Source organism: Salmo salar, chromosome 27 (genome assembly GCF_965601325.2).
Source record: "Salmo salar chromosome 27, fSalSal1, whole genome shotgun sequence".
NCBI classification, from domain to species: domain Eukaryota; kingdom Metazoa; phylum Chordata; class Actinopteri; order Salmoniformes; family Salmonidae; genus Salmo; species Salmo salar.
In genome coordinates, this window is record NC_138317.1 from 9,593,244 (window position 1) to 9,618,553 (window position 25,310).

The 25,310-nt window shown below is 43.1% G+C and overlaps 2 protein-coding genes across 3 annotated transcripts; one reads left to right on the forward strand and one right to left on the reverse strand.

Annotated features, from left to right (window-relative positions):
• The first annotated feature begins 67 nt into the window (after window positions 1–67).
• rpl11 (ribosomal protein L11) lies at window positions 68–3,030 on the forward strand. Its single transcript, XM_014177579.3, has 6 exons — window positions 68–179; window positions 891–1,041; window positions 1,177–1,283; window positions 1,795–1,926; window positions 2,045–2,155; window positions 2,952–3,030. The coding sequence occupies exons 1-6, from the start codon at window positions 174–176 to the stop codon at window positions 2,979–2,981; spliced, it is 537 nt and encodes a 178-aa protein (XP_014033054.1). The 5' UTR covers window positions 68–173; the 3' UTR covers window positions 2,982–3,030.
• A 1,197-nt stretch (window positions 3,031–4,227) lies between these two features.
• LOC106588474 (kelch-like protein 31) lies at window positions 4,228–22,351 on the reverse strand. Of its 2 annotated transcripts, none has more exons than XM_014177556.3 (6): window positions 22,164–22,351; window positions 9,959–10,728; window positions 8,854–9,200; window positions 8,197–8,496; window positions 7,694–7,869; window positions 4,228–7,565 (listed from the first exon to the last, which is right to left on the reverse strand). In XM_014177556.3, the coding sequence occupies exons 2-6, from the start codon at window positions 10,398–10,400 to the stop codon at window positions 6,785–6,787; spliced, it is 2,046 nt and encodes a 681-aa protein (XP_014033031.2). In that variant the 5' UTR covers window positions 10,401–10,728; window positions 22,164–22,351; the 3' UTR covers window positions 4,228–6,784. The 2 variants fall into 2 exon arrangements, with proteins under 2 accessions (XP_014033031.2, XP_014033030.2); XM_014177555.3 differs by having other exon boundaries at window positions 22,148–22,351.
• Between the last annotated feature and the right edge of the window lie 2,959 nt (window positions 22,352–25,310).

Consider the following 25,310-nt stretch of genomic DNA (forward strand, 5'->3'; position numbering starts at 1 on the left):
TATACGCCTACTTTAATACTGATAGATACAGTTTTACTGTACTTCATTATTGACTTTGTGCGCTTATGGAACCGTCCTTCAAATTCAATTTGTTACGTAGGGCCCATTTATTCGAACACTTCCCTATAAATATGCTGCGCCGGAAACGTTTCGTCCTCTTCTAGTGATTAAACATGGCGGTAAGTACAGCGTTTACACATAAAATGGCGAGATTTCTCGGTTTACAGTTTAAATCCACAATCATCAGCGTGATATGGGCAAAATCTCAGTGTTTTTATAGCCAGATATGAGTAGGTACATGTGCAGCATTGAAATGAAGTTGTATTACGGGCAAAATGTTATGGACCACTGATTTAATTGAAGCATCAGTAAGGGCTAGCGACATAGATGTTGTCGTTGAGGTCTCTCCCCGAAAACATTTCTCAGTACTTTGTTAGTTACCGCGAAATAGGTAACTGGAACGTCCGTTTACGAACCGTGCGAAAATATCGTGAACATTCTGTAAGAAGTTGTGACATTTAACTCCGCAACATTTTAATAGCTAACTGTCTATTAGCAGCCGGGGATTTGCTCAGGCATGTCCGTGTGGCATGTTTTAGTGGGTAACTTAGGAAGGTAACACCTTGAATCACGTTTTTGAATGGATTTAAGTCTGTCAACACGTATGGCTTTTTGGGAACAGCTTAAAGATTGACTGTTTAGTCTATTGACCAGGATTTATTAGCTAGTTTACGTTAACAGTAGTTAGCTAGCAGCCAAACTAGCAACATGTTGCTAACTTAACCAGCCAGCATAACAAGCAGCTGATGTATCCAAACAGAAGTGTCATTATTGGCTACATTGTGTAAATGTTAACCTTCCAGCCTCATGATATCTGTATATTTCAACAGGAACAGGGCGAGAAAAAGGAGAACCCCATGCGTGAGCTTCGCATCCGCAAGCTCTGTATGAACATCTGTGTTGGGGAGAGTGGTGACCGACTGACCCGTGCTGCTAAGGTGCTTGAGCAGCTGACAGGCCAGACGCCTGTCTTCTCCAAGGGTAGGTAAACTGTTTCGATTATGTGCTTTTAATCAGTGGCAGGGTGTTTGACGGTTAGTTAAGTTAGACTGACACGTTCTATTTGTCAGTGAAATGTGTTATGCTTACAATTTGTCTGTCACCCGTCCCCCTCAGCCCGCTACACTGTGCGATCCTTCGGCATCCGCAGAAATGAAAAAATTGCTGTCCACTGTACCGTCCGTGGAGCTAAGGCTGAGGAGATCCTGGAGAAGGGACTCAAGGTGCGCTTTCAATATTACTTATTTATTAGAAACACTACTTTACATTTTTAAGGATGTAGTTTTAATGACCTTGCACATGTCTTAATCGCTATTAATTTGTCAAGGGAATGTTTCTGACACCTTTTAGGTTGGGGCTTAGTGTAGTGTGGTAGTCTCCATAACATTGCCTGCTGTTCGTAGCGTTATTGGGTTATGCATACTTTTAGGGCCTCAGGTAGCCCAGCGGCTAAGGGCGTTGGGCCAGTAAACAAAAGGTAACAGGCTTGAATCCCAGAGCTGACTAGGAGAGGTTTGTCAATGTGCCCTTGAGCAAGACCCTTAAACCCAATTTGCTCTGGAGAAGTGTCTGCTAAATGACTGTTTTGCATTGTATCACTAATGTTCAACCTCAACCAATGGTGTTTTATTAAGGGTGTGAACTTTGTCCACATGGTTAGGAATGTATTTAGTCATATTGCTTGAAGTCGCTATATGTTGCCCTTACTAATTGGTGTAACGCATCCTTCCAAAGGTGCGTGAGTACGAGTTGCGGAAGAACAACTTCTCCGACACTGGGAACTTCGGCTTTGGCATTCAGGAACACATTGATCTGGGAATCAAGTACGACCCCAGCATTGGTATCTATGGACTGGACTTCTACGTCGTGAGTGGCTTCAAATGCTTTTTAAATGAAGTTTGTTTATACATGGCTGTTGGTATACAATAGTTTTTGCATGCCTTCTAATCTCAACCACCCTCTTTCTCTCCTTTCATTCTGTCAGGTCCTGGGCAGACCTGGTTTCAGCATCGCTGACAAGAAGCAGAAAACCGGTCGCATCGGTTTCAGGCACCGTATCCGCAAAGAGGAGGCCATGCGCTGGTTCCAGCAGAAGGTGAGGCTCGGTTTGAGCTATGCTCTGACTGATTATGTGTGGTTTCTCTAAGGGTGGTCAATGGTACCTGCAAATGGCTGGCGCTGTTTTTTTACATGTACATCAGAAAGATGACTGTCTGAAACCCATAGTTTACCAGTAGGATTCTGTCCCCTATTCCTAGGAGCAGTAATGCGTCAGTCTTTTAAAGCTGCAATATGTCACTTTTTGGCAACCTGACAAAATTCACATAGAAATATGTTAAATCTGTCATTGTCATTGAAAGCAAGTTTGAAGTGGTAGATCTATTTGATCTACAATATTTCTATGCTTCCTGTTGAGTTTATGCAGAATTTATATTTTGTACACCAGCTGAAAATATAATTATTTCTGGTGTCATAGAAAATATATTTCACAGCGGTTTAGATGGTACAATGACTCTATATGCTATACTTGCTTGTTTTGTCACATTAACTGACATAGGCAAACTATTAGAACTTTAGCAATCAATAAATGGTGAGCTATAACTGCATAGCCTGTCAAACTAGCTTTGAGGCAGGTGTTGCCGTTTGGCAGGAATGAAAACTGCAGTCACTGCCTATTTGCTTGTAAGCTTGCCAATACCTGCTCTAACGCTATTGGAAGAGAACTGTCAGCTGATACATGTTCAAAATTTTTGTAGCAAAGCTATTGGTTGAAGATGATGTACTTAATTTAACATTTTGTATTTGATGTGGATTTTGACAAGTCTGCCACTTCTCCTGATTTGAGTAGACTTCTTTGCTGAGCATTGTAAGCTAATTTTTCTCTTTTTCAGTATGATGGGATCATCCTCCCCGGGAAGTAAAGATCACCATTGGCTGTGTTCATAACAATAAAATAAAATAAAAAAAGAACTGTTTGTTCTGTGATTATTAAGTAATGTTATGCATCCTATGCTGGCTTTATAGTTGAGTGAATCCAGATTTAGTTTAATTGTGCATAAATGGAAATGTATGTTAATGGGGTTACAGTAATGTGTATTAAATTAGAAGAATGGCGCTTGCTATTTTAAAGGGTGCATATTATTTAATCTTAGTGTTCTGGTTGAGAGCATTCTGTATTGCTGTTTTTGCCTCAGAAGCTTCCATTGTAAAATAAGCTATACAGGCAACAATATTTGCTCAGTTGGAGGATGGGAAATGTAACTTAATTTGTATTTAATAGGATGAGTTGTAGCAAAGATAAGGCAGACGATATTGAAGTTCTACAGCTGCACCATGGAGGGCATCCTGCCTGGTATGGCAACTGTTCAGCCTCTGACTGCACGGCACTACAGAGTGTAGGGCCCAGTACATCCCTGGGGCCAAGCTTCCTGCCATCAGGACCTCTACCAGGTGGTGTCAGAAAGGCCCAAAAAATGTTACAAGTCATAGATTTTTCTCTGCTACTGCATGGCCAGCGGTACAGGAGAGCAAAGTCAAGGTCCAAAGGCCACTTTACCTCTACCTACATGTACACATTACCTTGACATGTGCCCCTGCACATTGACTACCGGTACCCCATGTATATAGCATTGCTACTGTTAAGTTTTTATTTGAGTAATGAACTCATTTTTAACTGCGTTGTTGGTTAATGGCTTGTAATTAAGCATTTGGTGCATGTGACAAATTAGATTTGTATGCATGCAGTACATGGTGGTTCAGTCATCTGCCAAATGATGGCATTATTTGTTACGTAGAATGTTGGTACATTTTGAGTAGCTGAAGTTGGAAGTTGTCTAGTTCAACCCCCTGCAGCCTCGTCACTTCAGAATACCATTTGGAGTAAGAAATGCTGGTCCTGGGAACCCAAAGGTGCACATTTTTTTTGCCCTAGCCTGAGTCCACTAAAGGTTGAAGTGAGTTGTTGCTAGGGAAAAAACCAAAATATGCACACTTCATCATCCCCAGGACCAGCATTTGCAAACACTGGTTTCCAATGGTTTATGCCACTTAATCTGAGTTTACCATGGTTTTCTAACTAAATATGACAAAATGGACATTTCCTGGTGTGGCAGCTTGTGTATACATTACCTGTGAGGGTTGATGTTAATTTAAATGAGACAATCACCATTTAGATCCGATTGGTTTTATTCAGTGAAACCCCAGGGTTAGAGCCTCTCACCTCTGGACACACAGGCAACACACTTTTCCCCCCTGTGCCAGCCTCAGCTCGGTAAGAGCAAAATACAGGGATTTCTCCATTCAAATTAGCCTCATTAACATCAAATTGTAATGGTTGAGTCATCAGCCACAACCCCTAGCTCTGCCTTGGCAGGCAGGTCTTCCCATCTTTAGGAGTTTCACAGATTCCATACCCTGGTAGCTTGTCATTGTATCACCTGGATGGAGATGGCTGAGGAGGACACTGATCAAACACGTGAGCAGGAGCTGAAATCCATGGCCTAACTACAAAACATGACCTGAACCAAATCTCTAAAAAGAAACCCTTTTAATTTCCAAATTGTACTACTGAAGTCTGGCTAATATTACCAAAAAGGTCTGCTTTATTGTTTTATGTTGGATGTCTTTGGTAGGTGGGAATTCTGAGACCTATGAATCTGTCAGGGTCATAGTTTGCCAGGCCATGGTCTTGCTCATACATTCTCTACCTGTTTTAGTCTGGATGACATTGTAAAGTTACTTTTACCTATAAAGTTGTCTCCAGCAGTCATTGCAACTCTTGTATTACATTGCACTTAAAAAAACATGTTTAAATACTGTTAATTTAACTTTTCTTTTATTGAGCTAAACTACTTAAGACAAATATTTTAATGGGAAGAATTAAAGTTTTGCTGAAAATTGTATTGCAATATTTGTCAAAAGCTTGTATGTCTCCATTTCTAACACACAAACACACATTCACTCTAGTATGTACATTTGCACGCACATACACACAAACACATTTGCGTAATCATATCACAGTTCCACCTTGCTAACTGCAATACATATTTTACATGTACCGCAAATGGATTGTCATTTTCACATTCATCAACCATAGGTTAATGCCTTCGGAAAGTATTCAGACCCCCCCGTTTTCTAAAATAGATTAAATAAAAAATCCTCAGAAATCTACACACAATACCCCATAATTACAAAGTGAAAACAGGTTTTTAGAAATTTTAACAAATGTATTAAACCTATAAAACAGATACCTTATTTACATAAGTATTCAGACCCTTTGCAAGGAGACTCGGGAGCTCAGGTGCATCCTGTTTCCATTGACCATCCTTGATGTTTCTATAACTTCATTGGAGTACACCTGTGATAAATTATATTGATTGGACATGATTTGGAAAGGCACCCACCTGTCTATACAAGGTCCCACAGTTGACAGCGCAAGTCGGAGCAAAAACCAAGCCATGAGGTGGAAGGAATTGTCTGTAGAGCTCCGAGACAGGATTGTGTCGAGGCACAGAACTGGGGGAAGGGTACCAAAAAATGTCTGCTGCATTGAAGGTCCCCAAGAACACAGTGGCCTCCATCATTTTTAAATGGAAGACGATTGGAACCAGCAAAAGTCTTCCTAGAGCTGGGCGCCAGGCCAAACTGAGCAATAGGGGGAGAAGGGCCTTGGTCAGGGATGTGACCAAGAACCCGATGGTCACCCTGACAGAGATCTAGAGTTCCTCTGTAGAGATGGGAGAACCTTCCAGAAGGACAACCATCGTTGCGGCACTCCACCAATCAGGCCATTATGGTAGAGTGGCTCCTCCTTAGTAAAAGTCACATGACAGCACGCTTGGAGTTTGCCAAAAGGCACCTAAAGACCATGAGAAACAAAATAATCTGGTCTGATGAAACCAAGATTGAACTATTTGGCCTGAATGCCAAGCGTCACTTCTGGAGGAAACCTGACACCATTCCTACGGTGAAGCATGGTGGTGGCAGCATCATACTGTATAGGGATGTTTTTCAGTGGCAGGGACTGGGACACTAGTCAGGATCGAGGCAAAGATGAACGGAGCAAAGTACAGAGAGATCCTTGATGAAAACCTGCTCCAGAGCACTCAAGACTCAGACTGAGGTAAAGGTTCACCTTCCAACAGGACAATGACCCTAAGCACACAGCCAAGACAATGCAGGAGTGGCTTAGGGACAAGTCTCTGAATGTCCTTGAGTGGCCCAGCCAGAGCCTGGACTTGAACCCGATCGAGACTTGAAAATAGCTGTGCAGCAACGCTCCCCATCCAACCTGACAGAGCTTAAGAGGATCTGCAAAGAAGAAGAGGAGAAACTCCCCAAATACAGGTGTGCCAAGCTTGTAGCGTCATACCCAAGAAGACTCGAGGCTGTCATTGCTGCCAAAGGTGCTTCAACAAAGTACTGGTAAAGGGTCTGAATGCTTATGTAAATCTGATATTTCAGTTTTTATTTTTAATAAATTAGCAAAAATGTCTAAAATCCTGTTTTTGCTTTGTCATTATGGGGTATTGTGTGTAGATTGATGATAAAAAAAAATGAAATACATTTTAGAATGAGTGAATAGTTATCCCTTCCATCTTTCCTGTTCCTGTTTACGGCTCTGCTTCTCTATCTACAGCTCTCTGTTCCTACCTCTCCTCAACTTCTTGCTCTCTGTCACTCCTCCCTTCTATCATCCTCCCTTCGCTCTCTTCACCTCTCTCTCTCAAGCAGTGATGGGCTGTGGGCCCACCTGGCTCTTTCTCTGTGGCTGCTCCTCCTTGGTTGCTGGGGTGTTGTGGTGCTGTTGTCTGCGGGGGGTGTGGCGGGGTGGGAGGGTCAGGGCACAGCAGGATACACCCACAGTGGCCTCGGGCAGATCCTCCCCCATGGACCAGCTGTCGGTTGCCGGGGTGTACTTCTGCACGGCCGCCTTGTAGCGCTTCTCGGCCTCGTTCCAGCCACCCATCAGGTACAGCTGTTCCCCGAGGGGCGACAGGCCTGCCGTGCTCACGCCCAGGGGCAGGGGGGAGGCCCGGCTCCACTCACCGTTCTCAGGGGAGAACACCTCCATGGACAGGACGTCCACACGGTCTCCGCTGGGGCCCAGCTGGCTACCACCCACCACGTACACCTTCCCTCCCAGGGTGGAGGAGCAGTGCCATCCTCGGGGGCTCGCCAGGCTGGCCTTCTCACTCCATGTGTCCGTCTCAACGTTGTAGCAGGCCACGGAGCGCGAGTAGGCGCAGTTGATGTAGCCGCCGGTCACCAGGATGTCTCCGGAGGGCAGCACGGCACTGGCGTGGCAGCAACGTGGCACCTCCATGGGCGTCTTGAGCTGCCAGGTGTTGGAGGAGGGCAGGTAGCTCTCGGTGGTGGCCAGCAGGCCCTCCACGTTGCGCCCGCCAATGGCATACAGGCGCCCGCCAGTGGCCACCAGGCTGAAGTGGGTACGGCGCTGGCGCATGCTAGCCAGATGCAGCCAGGTGTTGAAGCGAGGATCGTACCTGAGGAGCAAGAGATGGACAGTGATTTGTCTAAAGTGAAATTAAATCTACCCATAATCAAGGAACAGTCAAGTATGCCAAATAATACTGGCTCATTATATTTACAGTATGATACATTTAAGGTGTACCTGCTGAGGGTGCTGACAGCGTGCTTGGCCTGGTTGCGTGCATCGTTCTGGTCCTCTCCTCCGGCCACGTACAGGAAGCCGTCCATCACAGCCACACACTGGTTGAAGCTCTTAGCGGGCAGCTGGGACAGGTGGCGCCAGGTGGCCACACCCTCACGTGGGTCTCTCCACAGCACCTGGAAGGGAACCAACGTCAACAACTTAGCACTTCTCATTTTGGATAATACTGTTGAATCACGGATAATACTGTTGAATCACGGATAATACTGTTGAATCACGGATAATACTGTTGAATCACGGTTAATACTGTTGAATCACGGATATTACTGTTGAATCACGGATATTACTGTTGAATCACGGATATTACTGTTGAATCACGAATATTACTGTTGAATCATGGTGATTGGTGGAGCAGAAGTATTCTAAAAATGTTGGTTTACTTCTTCATCATGCGTTTGACCTCTGCCTAATGTTTAGCCCACCACCAGATCCCCCACACTCACCACTCTACTCAGTGCACGCTCGGTGACGGAGGGACGCCCCCCAACAGTCAGAAGGGTGGCCTGTCCGCCACGCACCTGCGTGCGGCGAGACTGCAGCGTGTTCTGCTGGTAGGGCAGCAGGTGGTAGTTCATGGCGTCCACCAGCAGGCGGTGGCAGTGAGGGTCCATCATCATTCTCGCCACGGGCTGGATCTCGCTGACCAGCTCGCTGGCAGGGATGGTCTCGAAGCGCACGTGGGACAGCAGTTCGGCGGCGTGCACCTGACGCTTGGGGTCGAAGTCCAGCCATTTCATGGCCAACTGTGGTCGAATGAAACCAGATCTATACTTAGAATTCTGTTTGTTTTATAAATAACACTCCCTCTCTGCCTCCTTGCTATGTCTCTCATCCCTACTGGTATTGTGTATTAATAACTATACATACAGTGAGTTATACTGACTGAGTATTTCTATTCATAGTAGGATGTCACATAGTCTGGCAAGAGTCTGTGTACTAAGGTCATGTGGCTATATCATGTCCTTAACAGCTGGTCTGAGGCTGGATTTATGTTTAGCTCAAAATGGCTGCAGTTGGGGGTAGGGAACGAGGAGACCTGATCCTAGGTCAGTTATTACAGGCAGAAAAAATAGGGTAAAAGCATGGTGAGCGGAGCTGACCTGGAAGGCGGTGACTTCAGATGGCAGCAGCAGGCTGTCCTCCTGGAGGAAGGCTGTGATCTGTTCCAGGGTCAGCTGGTTGAACAGGGGCGTCTCGGTGAACGCGACAAAGTTCTCCAGCACAAAGCGGCGGGCAGCGTCGCGCACGGGAATCAGGCCGTAGGCGGCGGCGATGTTCCACACGTACACGCACGTCTGCACGTTCATCTCGGCCATCAGGAAGTCCATGCACATCTGGAGCAACTGGGGGATCTGGAGGGTGGCAGCAGCTGACACAGTGCAGCCGATGGTGTACAGGGACATGTGGACACGGCCCAGGTAGGCAAATGTGATCACATTGGCCAGGCCTGGGAATAAGTGGACAACATCATCGCTTTATTCATGTGTTTTTGTCTATTAATGCAGACTTTGAGAAATATTTGGACTGAACACAGTCCTGAAGTTCCCAAACAAGACTCTTGCTGCTGCCTCTAATAGATAATAGATAGATAATAGATACCTCTAATAGATAATAGATAGATAATAGATACCTCTAATAGATAATAGATAGATAATAGATACCTCTAATAGATAATAGATAGATAATAGATACCTCTAATAGATAATAGATAGATAATAGATACCTCTAATAGATAATAGATAGATAATAGATACCTCTAATAGATAATAGATACATAATAGATACCTCTAATAGATAATAGATACATAATAGATACCTCTAATAGATAATAGATACCTCTAATAGATAATAGATACATAATAGATACCTCTAATAGATAATAGATAGATAATAGATAGATAATAGATACCTCTAATAGATAATAGATACCTCTAATAGATAATAGATAGATAATAGATACCTCTAATAGATAATAGATAGATAATAGATACCTCTAATAGATAATAGATAGATAAGATACCTCTAATAGATAATAGATAGATAATAGATACCTCTAATAGATAATAGATACATAATAGATACCTCTAATAGATAATAGATAGATAATAGATACCTCTAATAGATACCTCTAATAGATAATAGATACATAATAGATACCTCTAATAGATAGGCGCTATATGTTAGGCGGGTTAGTTTGAAACCTACCGAGGGGGGAGAGTGATGGTAACTCTAGACGCTTCATTTCGGGGTCCTTGGCCAGGATCTCCCTGAAGTACCGGCTGACGGAAGAAATGACCAGCTTGTGCACGTCGAAGGCCTTGGTCTTACAGGCCAGCTCCAGGTCGGTGAGGAATCGCTCCTGGCGCATGCGGCTCACCTCCTCCAGCAGGGCATTTCCGTGGAGGGGGCGGGTCACTTCGCAGCCCAGGCCCAGGCCCTTCTCTCCGGGCTTGATGACGGGAGGGGGCAGGGGGAGGTTGAAATTGTTAAGCTGCACGATGTCCAGTGCGGCCATCTCCTCGATCTTCTTCACACCTTCCACCACCACCACTCCTCCTGCCATCTGTGTGGTGACAGTGGTTACCTGGGAGACGACTGGCTCCGTGGTAATCTTCTTTGTACGATTGGCCTTCTTCTTGGGGGCCATGGCGACGGTTACTTTGACAGTATGGTTTTAAAGGTTTTGGTTCTTGAGTGCTGACTGAAGCACTGAGGGATGAGGACTCTTATTCACTTGCTGACGGACCAACTAATCAACAAACTGACAAAACGGACTCTTTGCTGACTGTGATAAGGTGGACTTTCTTTACTGACGACCACAACCACTGAAACACTGAAGAACAGACAGACAGACTAGACTGGCTGGTGGGTTAACTATGTATTCCTACTGCTAACAGAAGGGGTTCGAAGAGGACAGATTGACAGACACGGTGTGTAGGTGGGTTGGTTGGTTTCAGTGAGACAGCACACAGGACCTGAAAAAAAAGAGAAAAAGCACTAAGTATCACATCAGAGACAAAGACCATGGCAACACAATAACAACATACTGTATACTCTTTAAAAAAGAGGGGGGTGTGATTGACAGGTGCGGGTGTTTGGGGGGGAGGGGCTTCCGGCTTCCAGAAATACAGTGTCAGGTTCATGGTTTATAGCAGCCCGATGTGCTTGTATTCATACTCACACACCGACTCCCAGTGTATTTCAGCAGCAGAACAACTGGGAATCTTATTCATGTTTTAAATGACCCTATAGAAGAACTTGAGAAATACGAGGGGAGTTTTCCTGAGGTAAGTTTAGTCACTCTATGTAAGGCTCTGCTTAAATTAGCCAACGTCTCTTAGAACCGTAGATTGTTGTACTACTAAGCACATTTTAAAAACATGACTCTCTATTTATATCCCCTTAGTTTCCTCCGACTGTTTTAGTCGTTTTGAATTTGAAATTGAAATTCTGTATAAAAGTTGGTTATACATGCTGTGTATACATGTTTCTTACAAAAAAAAAATGTAAACTCAATTTCAAAGTGTCTCACTCATCACAGCAAATTAAGCAACACATACCTGGAAGAATATACACATCTCGCTAGCTCAAAACATCCAAATCAAATGTATTTAGAAAGCTATTTTTACATCAGCAGATGTCACATAGTACTTATACAGAAACCCAGCCTAAAACACCAAATAGCAAGCAATGCAGATATAGAAGCATGGTGACTAGGAAAAAACTCCATAAAAAGGTAGGGACGTAGGAAGAAACCTAGAGAGGAACCAGGCTCTGAGGGGTGGCCAGTCCTCTTCTGGCTGTGCCGGGTGGAGATTATGGCACATTCAGTCACAAACACACAAGACACGCTCATGTCACCTAAAAACACACTAAGGGCAAAGCAAGCATGGCAGCGTCCCTGTTGCTTGGATTATTACCCAATATACTCCCTCTGGTTCCTCATCATACCCTCCCAGTGATTTGACTCACTATACCAAAATTACCTTAATTTAGCACTTATCACTTTGTAAACAAACACAGAAGGACAAACTGTGGCTGTGGCCTTCATCGACATAAAACTCTGATCTCTATGGTGGCCTTGCCTCTCTGTTACAGGATACAGCCCGGGCCCAGTTACCATTGACACCCGAGCAATTCACCCCATTCGCTCTGACAACAGGACAGGCAGGGACAAATACAATCACTTTAGTGACTGTAACAGATCCTTTGTATTCACAGGCAATACAAAAAAGGATCACAGGCAATTAAAAGGATCATAGGGGGAACAACGTAATCATGACTCGCCCTTTGATTACAAAGGTACGGCATCATTATCATCAACATTAAAGGACCAAAACCTGGAAATGTTCCTGCTACTCTGTTCTGTTTTTAAACTCTTATTATCTATCCTGATGCCTAGTCACATGCCTTACCCTGCCTTCATGTACATATCTACCTCAAATACCTCGTACTTCTGCAAATTGATCTGGTACTGGTACTCCCTGTATAAAGCTTAATTCTTGTGTATTTTATTCCCTGTGTTATTATTATTGTCACGTCCTGACCAGTATAAAGGTTATTTGTTATTGTAGTTTGGTCAGGACGTGGCAGAGGGTATTTGTTTTATGTGGTTCGGGGTGGTGTTTTATGTAGTAGGGCGTTTGATTTATTATTACCAGGGTTTTGGTCTATGTTCTATGTTTTGGTATTTCTATGTTCTTTCGGGTTTGTTGTATTTCTATGTTTAGGTTAATGGGGGGTTGGACTCTCAATTGGAGGCAGGTGCTTTCTCGTTGCTTCTGATTGAGAGTCCTATATATGGGTAATTGTTTGGGTTAGTGTTCGTGGGAGATTGTTTCTTGTTTTGCGTGTGTGAGCGGTACAAGACTGTTTTGTTGTTTGTTATTTTGGTGTTTTCTTGGTTCAAATAAATATCAAGATGAGCATCCACATTCCTGCTGTGTTTTGGTCCTCCATTCCAGACGACAACCGTGACAATTATTTTTAACTATGCATCGTTGGGAAAGGGGTCATAAGTTTGTATTTCACAGTAAAGTCTACAGCTTTTGTATTCGGCGCATGTGACAAATCAAATTTGACTTAATTTGATTTGTTGTGATGGAATTGACCCCTGAGTGTTCTACTCTGGGCAAAGAGTCTCATTTTTCATGCCTCTTTGTTCTTTTTTTTTATTAAACTGCTGAGAAATATCACAAGGTATGTAAATAGCATGTTGAATTTCTGTTTCTATTTGTACATGTTTGTGTGAAAGGACATTTTGCTCTCTCTCAAAAACCAAATCAGATGTTTCACTCCATGCTGCTGATGTTCTCAATAAACAGAATATATTTCCGTGGCTAGAGCCAGAGTATAACAGTATGTCAGAGTGCAGGTACTTTCCACCACGTGTGTTATGAAAAGATACATGGGGATCCTGCCGGATATTAACTCTCAGCCAATGCTATTTATGTCCAGACTGTTGTTTAAAGATCACCCGCAGAAACAGTGGATATATGGGTCACCAATCATCTTTGACCTATCAAAATGGTGTACATCTCCTCAATGTACTATGATATATTTAGTACCAGTTTTAAGTGAGAGGCTTAGGCATTTCATTTAATAAATAGATGTGGTGCTATTGTTGGTTCCCTTGATGACGTCTGATTTTTGTGATACTGTTGTCTATTTGCAATGGGGCGCCCAGAATGGGGGATGACACAGCAGCTGTGACTCCCACCAACATTGGTTCTAGATATTTGTGAGGTAGAATTTTGCTGAATATTCTAAGGCCTTTGTAAATGGCTTCCTTTGGTGGTCAGGTTCTTGCACACCAGGAGAGAAGATCTAAGAAAGTGATCTCGGCGATATCAGGTACTTTCTTAAGCAGCCTAAACTTGCGTTGTTGACGTTTCAAGGTGGATACTTATCTTCACTTGCACTTTTCTCAATTCCTGGCTGGTGAACAATTTAGGTCAAACTCTCCGGCATCTCTTTCCCCCATCATTCCAATAGCTCTCATCTCTGGACCAGCTATAGGCCAGTAACGGTAGGCTATAGTTTTGGTACCCAGAACAAATATTGCGTAAGGGGTGACCTTTCGCCTCTGGCCATCTACTTGATTTTGTGAAGTCTGTTACGAGATACTAGTAGTAGTGGTATAGTGCATCACTGGTGACTGCTGTTTCATCTCTTTTTTGGGGGGGGGGGGGGGGTGCGCGACAGACAGTTCTGATTCAATGGTTGCGACATCCTACTAGGTGGCTCCTCACACCCTCCCTTTGGCCTGTAACTAACTCTAACAGCTCTAACTAACTTTAACAGCTCTCTTTCATATGACACCAACAGCTGCTGTCCTGTCCCCGTCTCCATGTGGGGGGAACACAGGCATCGTTCACTGGACTGACCGGGGCTATTTTAAAACAAAGTTCAGAGAAAGATTCTACGAGGTAGTTGAGGTCTGAGGCAGAGTTTATTGTTGGGAGGGTGTGGTGTCGGCTACTTCTCAAATGTGTATTGGAGTGTGCAGAGCCGGCCCTAGCTACTAAGCAATAGCTTGGGGCCCGACCAAAAGAAATCAGGCAGGGTCTCAACTTACTGTTGAGAGTTAGAATAGTAGCACACACAAGGTGCGATTTCTAAATTTGGTTGTGCCTCAGCAGTTTCTCTTGTTATGTCAGCAACTGACAGTCACTCAATTGGCCCATGTCAGCCAAAATTGTTCAGATTGGTAAATTAGTCTAGCCAGCTATCTGAACTTAGTAGTAATCATGGTCGAATTACTGACCGGGCACACTAGGGGTCATGTAAAAATTTGCTTCATCTGCCAATCCGGACTCGTGAGTCAAAATGCTGAGGTTTGATGTGAGGAGATTTTTTTTTGCGATTGCAAAGACTTAGCTCTACTTTTTCAATTGAAAGTATTTTTCCCACATTTAGTTACGTAACAGCCTTATTCTAAAATGGATTAAATAAATAAAAATCCTCAATCTACACACAATACCCCATAATGACAAAGCGAAAACAGAAATACCTTATTGTCACGGATCCCTCCAGAACTTTCATTACGCACACCTGTCGCCTATTCCCACTGATTAGTACTTGTATGTACTGTCTCCTGAATCATTTATACCAGCGTGACACTAATTTACATACCAGTCAAAAGTTTGAACCCACCTACTCATTAAAGATTTTTCTTTATTTTACTATTTTCTACATTGTAGAATAATAGTGAAGACATAAACTATGAAATAACACCTATGGAATCATAAGGTAACCAAAAAAGTGTCAGAAGATTTGAGATTCTTTAAAGTAGCCACCCTTTGCCTTGATAACAGCTTTGCACACCCTTGGTATTCTCTCAACCAGCTTCACCTGGAATGCTTTCCCAACAGTCTTGAAGGAGTTCCCACATATGCTGGGCACTTGTTGGCTGCTTTTCCTTCACTCTGCGGTCCAACTCATCCCAAACATTTTAATTGGGTTGAGGTCAGGTGATTGTGGAGGCGAGGTCATCTGATGCAGCACTCCATCACTCTCCTTCTTGGTCAAATAGCCCTTACACAGCCTGGAGGTATGTTGGGTCATTGTTCTGTTCGAAAAACAAATGATGTCCCACTAAGTTCAAACCAGATATGCACAATGCTGTCGTAGCCATGCTGGTTAAGTGTACCTTGATTTGTAAATAAATCACCAGCAAAGCACCCCCACACCATCACACCTCCTCCTCCATGCTTCACGGTGGGAACCACACATGCGGAGATCATCCGATCACCTACTCTGCGTCTCACAAAGACACGGCGGTTGGACCCAAAAATCTCTAATTGGGAATCATCAGACCAGAGGACAGATTTCCAGCGGTCTATTGTACATTGCTCGTGTTTCTTGGCCCAAGCAAGTCTCTTCTTCTTATTGGTGTCCTTTAGTAGTGGTTTCTTTACAGCAATTCGACCAGGAAGGCCTGATTCACGCAGTCTCCTCTGAACAGTTGATGTTGAGATGTGACTGTTACTTGAACTCTGTGAAGCATTTATTTGGGCTGCAATCTGAGGCTGGTAACTCTAATGAACTTATCCTCTGCAGCAGAGGTAACTCTGGGTCTTCCTTTCCTGTGGCGGTTCTCATGAGCGCCAGTTTCATCATACCGCTTGATGGTTTTTGCGACTGCACTTGAAGAATTTTTTGGGGATTGAATGACCTTCATGTCTTAAAGTAATGATGGACTGTCGTTTCTCTTTGTTTATTTGAGCTGTTCTTGCCGTAATATGGACTTGGTCTTTTACAAAATTGGGCTATCTTCTGTATACCACCCCTACCTTGTCACAACACAACTGACAGGCTTAAACACATTAAGAAGGAAATAAATTCCACAAATGTACTTTTAACAAGGCACACTTGTTAATTGAAATGCATTCAAAACTGTCATCAAGGCAAAGGGTGGCAACTTTGAATAATCTCAAATATAAAATATATTTTGATTTGTTTAACACTTCTTTGGTTAATACATGATTCCATACGTGCTATTTCATAGTTTTGATTTGTTCACTATTATTGTACAATGTAGAAAATAGTAAAAAATAAAGAAAAACCCTTGAATGAGACTTGAAATTGAGCTCAGGTGCATCCTGTTTCCATTGATCATCCTTGAGATGTTTCTACAACTTGATTGGAGTCTGCTTGTGGTAAATTCAATTGATTGGACATGATCATCCACCACTGGCCTGCTGGCCCCCCTACCTCTGAGGAAGCACAGTTCCCGCTCAGCCCAGTCAAAACTGTTCGCTGCTCTGGCACCCCAATGGTGGAACAAGCTCCCTCACGACGCCAGGACAGCGGAGTCAATCACCACCTTCCGGAGACACCTGAAACCCCACCTCTTTAAGGAATACCTAGGATAGGATAAAGTAATCCTTCTAACCCCCCCCCCCCCCCCCTTAAAAGATTTAGATGCACTATTGTAAAGTGGTTGTTCCACTGGATATCATAAGGTGAATGCACCATTTTGTAAGTCGCTCTGGATAAGAGCGTCTGCTAAATGACTTAAATGTAAATGTAAAAATTTGGAAAGGGACACACCTGTCTATATAAGGTCCCACAATTAACAGTGCATGTCAGAGTATAAACAAGGCCATGAAGTCGAAGGAATTGTCCATAGAGCTCCAAGACAGGATTGTGTCGAGGCACAGATCTGTGTCGAAGGGCACCAAAAACTGTCTGCAGCACTGACGGTTCCCAAGAACACAGGGGCCTCCATCATTCTTAAATGGAAGAAGTTTGGAACCAACAAGACTCTTCGTAGAGCTGGCCGCCTGGCCAAACTGAGCAATCTGGGGAGAAGGGCCTTGGTCAGGGAGGTGACCAAAAACACGATGGTCACTCTGACAGAGTTCCAGAGTTCCTCTGTGGAGATGAGAGAACCTTCCAGAAGGACAATCATCTCTGCAGCATTCCACCAATCATGTCATGCCTGCTCCCGCTCCCCCTCTCTGGCGCTCGAGGGCGCCAGGCGGCCCATCATTACGCACACCTGTCACCATTGTTATGCGCAACAGTGCTTCTTGCTTCTCGTCTCCCAGCGTCTGTCCTCACAAATCAGGCCTTCGTGGTAGAGTGGCCAGACAGATTCCAAACCTCTGTAAAAGGCACATGACAGCCTGCTTGGAGTTTGCCAAAAGGCACCTAAAGGTGTCTCAGATCATGAGAAACAAGATTCTCTGGTCTGATGAAACCAAGATTGAACTCTTTGGCCTGAATGCCAAGCGTCAACTCTGGAGGAAACCTGTTACCATCCTTACGGTGAAGCATGGTGGTGGCAGCATCATGTTGTTGGGATGTTTTTCAGTGGCAGGGACTGGGAGACTAGTCAGGATCGAGGGAGAGATGAACGGAGCAAAGTACAGAGATCCTTGATGAAACCTGCTCCAGTGCACTCAGCACCTCAGACTGGGGCGAAGGTTCACCTTCCAACAGGACAACAATCTTAAGCTCACAGCTAAGAAAATGGAGGAGTGGTTTTGGGATAAGTCACTGAATGTCCTTGGAGTGGCCCAGCCAGAGCCCGGACTTGAACCTGATCGAACATCTCTGGAGACACCTGAAAATAGCTGTGCAGCGACGCTCCCCATCCAACCTGACAGAGCTTGAGAGGATCTGCAGAGAAGAATGGGAGAAACTCCCCAAATACAGGTGTGCCAAGCTTGTAGCGTCAAACCCAAGAAGACTTGAGGCTGTAATCGCTGCCCAAGGTGCTTCAACAAAGTACTGAGTAAAGGATCTGAATACTTATGTAAATATGATATTTACGTTTTTTTTATATAAAAAAACAATTTTATCAATTTTATAACACGGCTGTAACCTAACCAAATGTGGAAAGAGGAAATGGGGAAAGAGTCAAGGGGTCTGATTACTTTCTGAATGCACTGTATTCAGGGTCATCACACGGCTGGGGAAGGACTTCTACTTTATCGCAGAAGTTATGTTCTGTGAGGTAATGAAATGTGGTATTGGATGTTTTTGTGTATTATAAGTATACATTTTTCAGTCCATGCACCATCTCTGTGTGCATTCTTATGTTACAGGTCACAGTGTGGATTATGCAGAAGCATGAGGGGTTTAGTTTGGCAAAGCTATACTTAGTTATCCTCACACATATTGCCTCCCCATAACTTTTTAAAATGTTATTTCACTATTTGGTTGCATCTGCATGTTCATTTGAGAGGCTAAGCGGGCCATATTGGAGCTAGCCAACATTCTCTGCCTTGTCCGATGTACTGTACATCGTGTTCAACTGTAATCATCCTTAGTGCGGTTAGGTAGGTTCAGCCTAAAATGTATTGTTCCTCTATCGTATTGAAGCCCAGGTATCTTGATATGTATCGAATTGTCTTGAAAGGGAAAGATGCACATCCCTATTGACATGTATGCTTCTTATTTTGTATGTATGCAATGCCACCGTCATATTGAAGCACCAGCACACCATTCTTACAGTATGTCTCGCTCATCATGTCACGTAAATCTCGTCAATGTATTATAGTTGCAAATAGGATTTCATAACTGTTTTGTTTTCTTAAAATATAGCCTATATTTCTTATTTTCCTCTTACTGTTTAGGGATCTACGTCTTGTTACTTTGTTAGCACTTAGCTCAAAGTAGCCTACGGGTTTGTTTACTTATATAATAATAATAAAGTCAGACACGCAGTGTATACTCTAATCATTTAATGCACATGTATCAAACTCATTCCACAGAGGGCTGAGTGTCTGCGTGTTTTCGGCCTAACCCCTGGTCTAGTGTCTGCGTGTTTTCGGCCTAACCCCTGGCCTAGTGTCTGCGTGTTTTCGGCCTAACCCCTGGTCTAGTGTCTGCGGGTTTTAGTTTTTTCCTTTCAATTAAGACGTAGACAACCAGGTATAATAAGTACAAGGGAGGAGCGAAAACCCACATGCTCTAGGCCCTCCATGGAATGGGTTTGCCACGTGCTCTAGGCCCTCCATGGAATGAGTTTGCCACGTGCTCTAGGCCCTCCATGGAATGAGTTTGCCACGTGCTCTAGGCCCTCCATGGAATGGGTTTGCCACGTGCTCTAGGCCCTCCATGGAATGGGTTTGCCACGTGCTCTAGGCCCTCCATGGAATGGGTTTGCCACGTGCTCTAGGCCCTCCATGGAATGAGTTTGCCACGTGCTCTAGGCCCTCCATGGAATGAGTTTGCCACGTGCTCTAGGCCCTCCATGGAATGGGTTTGCCACGTGCTCTAGGCCCTCCATGGAATGGGTTTGCCACGTGCTCTAGGCCCTCCATGGAATGAGTTTGCCACAGGCAGCCCATTTCTGATTATTTTCCTACTAATTGGTCTTTTGCCCAATTATTGTTTATGGCAATAGTTCAGAATTGGGCTTCCTGTGTAAAAACAGCCATAGAGCTGAACCTTAATTCTATTACCCTAAATGGTTGGAAGTATACAGATATGGATTACTCTATTTTTGTAGGTCAGCATCTCAATTTGGTGGGAGAGGGTCATATCTACTCATTGTATTTGTTTTCTAAAGTGTCAAACACCTGCTATACGATAGCAGATCACAGAGACGTGACTTGTATATACAGGTTTTACAACTAATTATTTTGGTCTGGTATCTGCCAGGAGGGACGATGATAGTTTTCTTTTGGATAGCCTGTAATGTCTCTTCCCTTTATACAAGGAAATAAAATCTGTTTGCTCAAGTATTTCACTGTCATTTTCTGTTATCCACCTACGGATTAAGCATATGGCCATACATGACATCAAGGACTTGCTTTCTCCTTGGCAATATTCTGGCGACAAACTTGGAAGACACACTTGAGTCTTCAGTTCCACATTACGACAGTAGAGCTCACCCAAGTGACAAATGACAGCAAAAACAGATGCTTTTGGAGAAATTGCAGTACCATGGGTTAGTTATATAAATCTTTGGTAGTTCATTTGGCTTTACCACAAATTAGCATTGCATTTATTGCAGTGCTGCCATTTACTTTCCACTCAAGGTTTGCTCCAGCAGAGGCTACCACGGTGCTATAGGTTTTTGGTAATGTGAGAGGCTGTGGGTAAAGTTATAAGCTAGCTAGTTGTGGAACAAACTAGTTGTGCTAGCTAGCTAGTGCAGCCTATCATGTGATACACGGAATGGCAGATTGCTAGCTCAATACATTTGTTATCAAAAGTAACTAGTGGAGATGTGAAACAGTTGTTTATACTTTGGCTAAAACCTAGCTTTTATATTACTTTATTTAGCTGTACAAACAAGCTAAAACCGCACACCTCTGAAAACAAGCCATCTCGACCAACTAACAGCTAATTATAATAGCTAGCTAGCTAAAACAATGATGAGGGAGGGTGTGAGCTCAGCCATCCACACAAAGAGACGTTTTTCACACTGTGAGCATTTTTACAACATGTGGTCACAATCACAACACAATCAGAATGATTGGCAAATATTTCACGCTGGGAAGATTTTTACATGACACAGGGCACGTGCCCAGGGCCCCTGACCTCCAGGGGGTCCCCATTGATTTTGTTTGCCACTCTTACTCAGATATCATATTAACATAGCATAAGTCGGGGCAAAATGTGTAGAATTGCAGAACATTTTCTTTAAAACTGCAAAATGTTCTCTATGCCCCATGGCAAAATGTGTAGAATTGCAGGAAATTAGCTGTTAAACTGCAAATAATTTTCTCCACCCCATGGCACAATGAGTAGAATTCTCTCCACACAATGGGAAAATGTTTAGAATAGCAGCGAACGTGCTTTAAAACTGCAAAATGTTATCTATGTTCCATGTAAAAAATGTGTAGAATTGCAGGGCTTGCTCTGGGACTGTGCCTAAACCTCATACTGAAAATGTGTCTTTGTTGAGGATGATGAGAGTCAGAATTGGAAGGCGAGAAAGATCATAATATAAAGGAAAGATTAAATACCAGATCCTATGAAAAATATCAAATGGTTTATTTTTAAATGTTTTATTTAACTAGGCAAGTCAATTAAGAACAAATTCTCATTTACAATGACGGCCTAGGAACAGTGGTTTAACTGTCTTGTTCAGGAACAAAACGATAGATTTTTACCTTGTCAGGTCGGGGATTCGATCTAAAAACCTTTCGGTTACTGGCCGAACGCTCTAACCACAAGGCTACCTGCCTTCCCTCTGTTAGCAACCTTTCAGTTACTGATGCAATGCTCAAACCCACTAGGCTACCTGCCGCCCCTGCCGTTTCGGTTAGGAACTGAGAACAGTTTATGACGCTAAGGCAAAAGGAGGAAAGAAATTAAAAGGGGGCATGAACGTCTGAAAAACAGCCGAGATGGAATAAAAGTCGGCGGGAATGATATTGGAACATGGCCGAGGTAGCTGATTATGTGACACCGTGACAAAACACATCTCTGTGCGGTACACAATGCCATCATGTGTCTGACTCCCACCTCCCCAGAGTCAAAATTCCTTTGCGTATCTCCAGAGATTATTTATAGATGTTGAGGTTAGAGCTGGAATGAGTTACCCCCCCCAAGTAGGCTATCACTTGTATGCATCCTAATATCAATTTGGCCTCGCAATAAATGTGTTTGAGCTGTGAGTGTTCGTGAAAGAAAATGCAACTTCAGATTCTACATAGTGCCTAGTTGAGGCTAAAATGAATGTGTTTACATCCACTTTTTTTAGGTGATTAAATGTTTGAAAAGGGACTTATTTGGGTGTCTGCTGTTACTGGCGATGGTTAAATTGTACAGTTCTGGTGAAATACAAGAGCGCAGCAGTTCTACTTCAGCATATTACATATTATATATAAATGCTTTATGATTAGGCCGTCTCATCAAGTTGGATCAATCATGACTCAAATTAGACATGCAAATAATTTGATGAAAAATTCAGTCAATATGCTTTACCTCTCTCTCCACTCACTTTCCACTCACTCTTCTTCCTTATCTTTCCTCGTTTCTCTCTTGGGTTTCTTTCGCTTTGTTGATTTTCGCTCACAGGTTACTCTCTCTTCCTCTTTCCTCTGTCCCTCCGTCCTCTGTCTGTCTGTTTGTCAGTGGAGTGCAGTTCAGTGTTTGAGTGGTTCGGGGTCCAACCAAGTCTATGAAATGAGACACCCTCCCTACCTAATTTCTAGCTCCCACCACCTACAACTCCAAATACAGGCACCCCCTCCCTCCCCACCAAAAATACTCCATATGTGGCCAGCCCTCTGCTATCCTGCCCCCTTCAGTCACTCGGCTGGGCAGACAGGAGAGGGGCTATTTGCTCTCTGTATGCCAATATGATGTGCTCAAGTTTCTGTGTTTGAACGGTTGTCTCACAGTCTCTCTCGCTCTCTAGTGTGTGTGTGTGTGTGTGTGTGTGTGTGTGTAAGAGGCTCTGGTGCTATGTTAACAAAGTAGTGGAAAAACTTGGAGTTGTGTTATGTTGACACACCGAACATGGTAGAGATTCTATCAACAAGAAAGGATACATGCACTATGACACTGACAACAATATTATTTTATTTGTATTGATTATGAACACATTATGAATACATCTCAATACCAGTATTGTAAGGGTAATAACTAATGATGGTCAAATTAATTTCATGTAACATTTCTATAGGACCATAACAGTACATTATCACCAATATTATTATGATGACACAAACATTATTAAAGGCCCAATGCAGTAAAAACATGATTTCCGGTGCTTTATATACAGTTGAAGTCGGAAGTTTACATACACTTTGATTGGAGTCATTAAAACTCGTTTTTCACACACTCCACAAATTGCTTGTTAACAATCTATAGTTTTGGCAAGTCGGTTAGGACATATACTTTATGCATGACAAAAGTAATTTTCCAACAATTGTTTACAGACAGATTATTTCACTGTATCACAATTCCGGGGTGTCAGAAGTTTACATACACTAAATTGACTGTGCCTTTAAACAGCTTGGAAAATTCCAGAAAATGATGTCATGGCTTTAGAAGCTTCTGATAGGCTAATTGACATAATTTGAGTCAATTGGAGGAGTACCTGTGGATGTATTTCAAGGCCTACCTTCAAACTCAGTGCCTCTTTGCTTGACATCATGGGAAAATCAAAAGAAATCAGCCAAAACCACTGAAAAACAATTGTAGACCTCCACAAGTCTGGTTCATCCTTGGGATGGGAGCAATTTCCAAACGCCTTAAGGTACCACGTTCATCCGTACAAACAATAGTATGCAAGTATAAACACCATGGGATCACGCAGCCGTCATTCCGCTCAGGAAGGAGACGCGTTCTGTGTCCTAGAGATGAACGTACTTTGGAGCGAAAAGTGCAAATCAATCCCAGAACAACAGCAAAGGACCTTGTGAAGATGCTGGAGGAAACAGGTACAAAAGTATCTATAGCCACAGTAAAACGAGTCCTATATCGACATAACCTGAAAGGCCGCTCAGCAAGGAAGAAGCCACTGCTCCAAAACTGCCATAAAAAAAGCCAGACTACGGTTTGCAACTGTACATGGGGACAAGGATTGTACTTTTTGGAGAAATGTCCTCTGATCTGATGAAACAAAAATAGAATTGTTTGGCCATAATGACCATCGTTATGTTTGGAGGAAAAAGGGGGCGTCTTGCAAGCCGAAGAACACCATCCCGACCGTGAAGCACGGGGGTGGCAGCATCATGTTGTGGGGGTTCTTTGCTGCAGGAGGGACTGGTGCACATCATAAAAATAGATGGCATCATGAGGCAGGAAAATGATGTAGATATATTGAAGCAACATCTCAAGACATCAGTCAGGAAGTTAAAGCTTGGTCGCAAATGGGTCTTCCAAATGGACAATGACCCCAAGCATACTTCCAAAGTTGTGGCAAAATGGCTTAAGGACAACAAAGTCAAGGTATTGGAGTGGCCATCACAAAGCCCTGACCTCAATCCCATTGAAAATTTGTGAGCAGAACTGAAAAAATGTGTGCGAGCAAGGAGGCCTACAAACCTGGTTCAGTTACACTAGCTCTGTCAGGAGGAATGGGCCAAAATTCACCCAACTTATTGTGGGAAGCTTGTGGAAGGCTACCCGAAACGTTTGACCCATGTTAAACAATTTAAAGGCAATGCTACCAAATACTAATTGAGTGTATGTAAACTTCTGACCCACTGGAAATGTGATGAAAGAAATAAAAGCTGAAATAAATCACTCTACTATTATTCTGACATTTCACATTCTTAAAATAAAGTGGTGATCCTAACTGACCTAAGACAGGGAATTTTTACTAGGATTAAAAGTCAGGAATTGTGAAAAACTGAGTTTAAATGTATTTGTCTAAGGTGTATATAAACTTCCAACTTCAACTGTATATTTCCACACTATGAGGTTGGAATAATACTGTTTAATTGTGAAAATTATGACAATGCCCTTTTAGTGTAAGAGCTATTTGAAAAGACTGCCTGAATGTTCAGCCTGTTTTGGTGGGATGGCGTTTTGGCCTACCTGGTGACATCACCATGCTGTAAATGAGTTAATCAAATCACATTTTATTGGTCACATCCACATGGTTAGCAGATGTTGATGCGAGTGTAGCGAAATGCTTGTGCTTCTAGTTCCGACCGTGCAGTAATATCTAACAAGTAATCTAACAATTTCACAACAACTACCTTATACACACAAGTGTAAAGGAATGAATAAGAATATGTACATATAAATATATGGATGAGCGATGGCCGTACGGCATAGGCAAGATGCAGTAGATGGTATAGAGTACAGTATATACATATGAGATGAGTAGGGTATGTAAACATTATATAAAGTGGCATTGTTTAAAGTGACTAGTGATACATTTATTACATCCAAATTTTAATTATTAAAGTGACTAGAGATTTGAGTCAGCATGTTGGCAGCAGACACTCAATGTTAGTGATGGCTGTTTAACAGTCTGATGGCCTTGAGATAGAAGCTGTTTTTCAGTCTCTCGGGCCCAGCTTTGATGCACCTGTACTGACCTCGCCTTCTGGATGATAATGGGGTGAACAGGCAGTGGCTCGGGTGGTTGTTGTCCTTGATTATCTTTTTGACCTTCCTGTGACATCGG

Coding starts and splice junctions, on each gene's coding strand:
- LOC106588474 (XM_014177556.3), bottom strand. CDS start 10,400: ATGGCCCCCAAGAAGAAGGCCAATCGTACAAAGAAGATTACCACGGAG. Junction 8,497..8,853: donor CTGAAGTCACCGCCTTCCAG/GTCAGCTCCGCT, acceptor ATTCGACCACAG/TTGGCCATGAAATGGCTGGA. Junction 7,870..8,196: donor AGCGTGCACTGAGTAGAGTG/GTGAGTGTGGGG, acceptor GTTCCCTTCCAG/GTGCTGTGGAGAGACCCACG.
- rpl11 (XM_014177579.3), top strand. Junction 1,927..2,044: donor ATGGACTGGACTTCTACGTC/GTGAGTGGCTTC, acceptor TCATTCTGTCAG/GTCCTGGGCAGACCTGGTTT. Junction 2,156..2,951: donor TGCGCTGGTTCCAGCAGAAG/GTGAGGCTCGGT, acceptor TCTCTTTTTCAG/TATGATGGGATCATCCTCCC.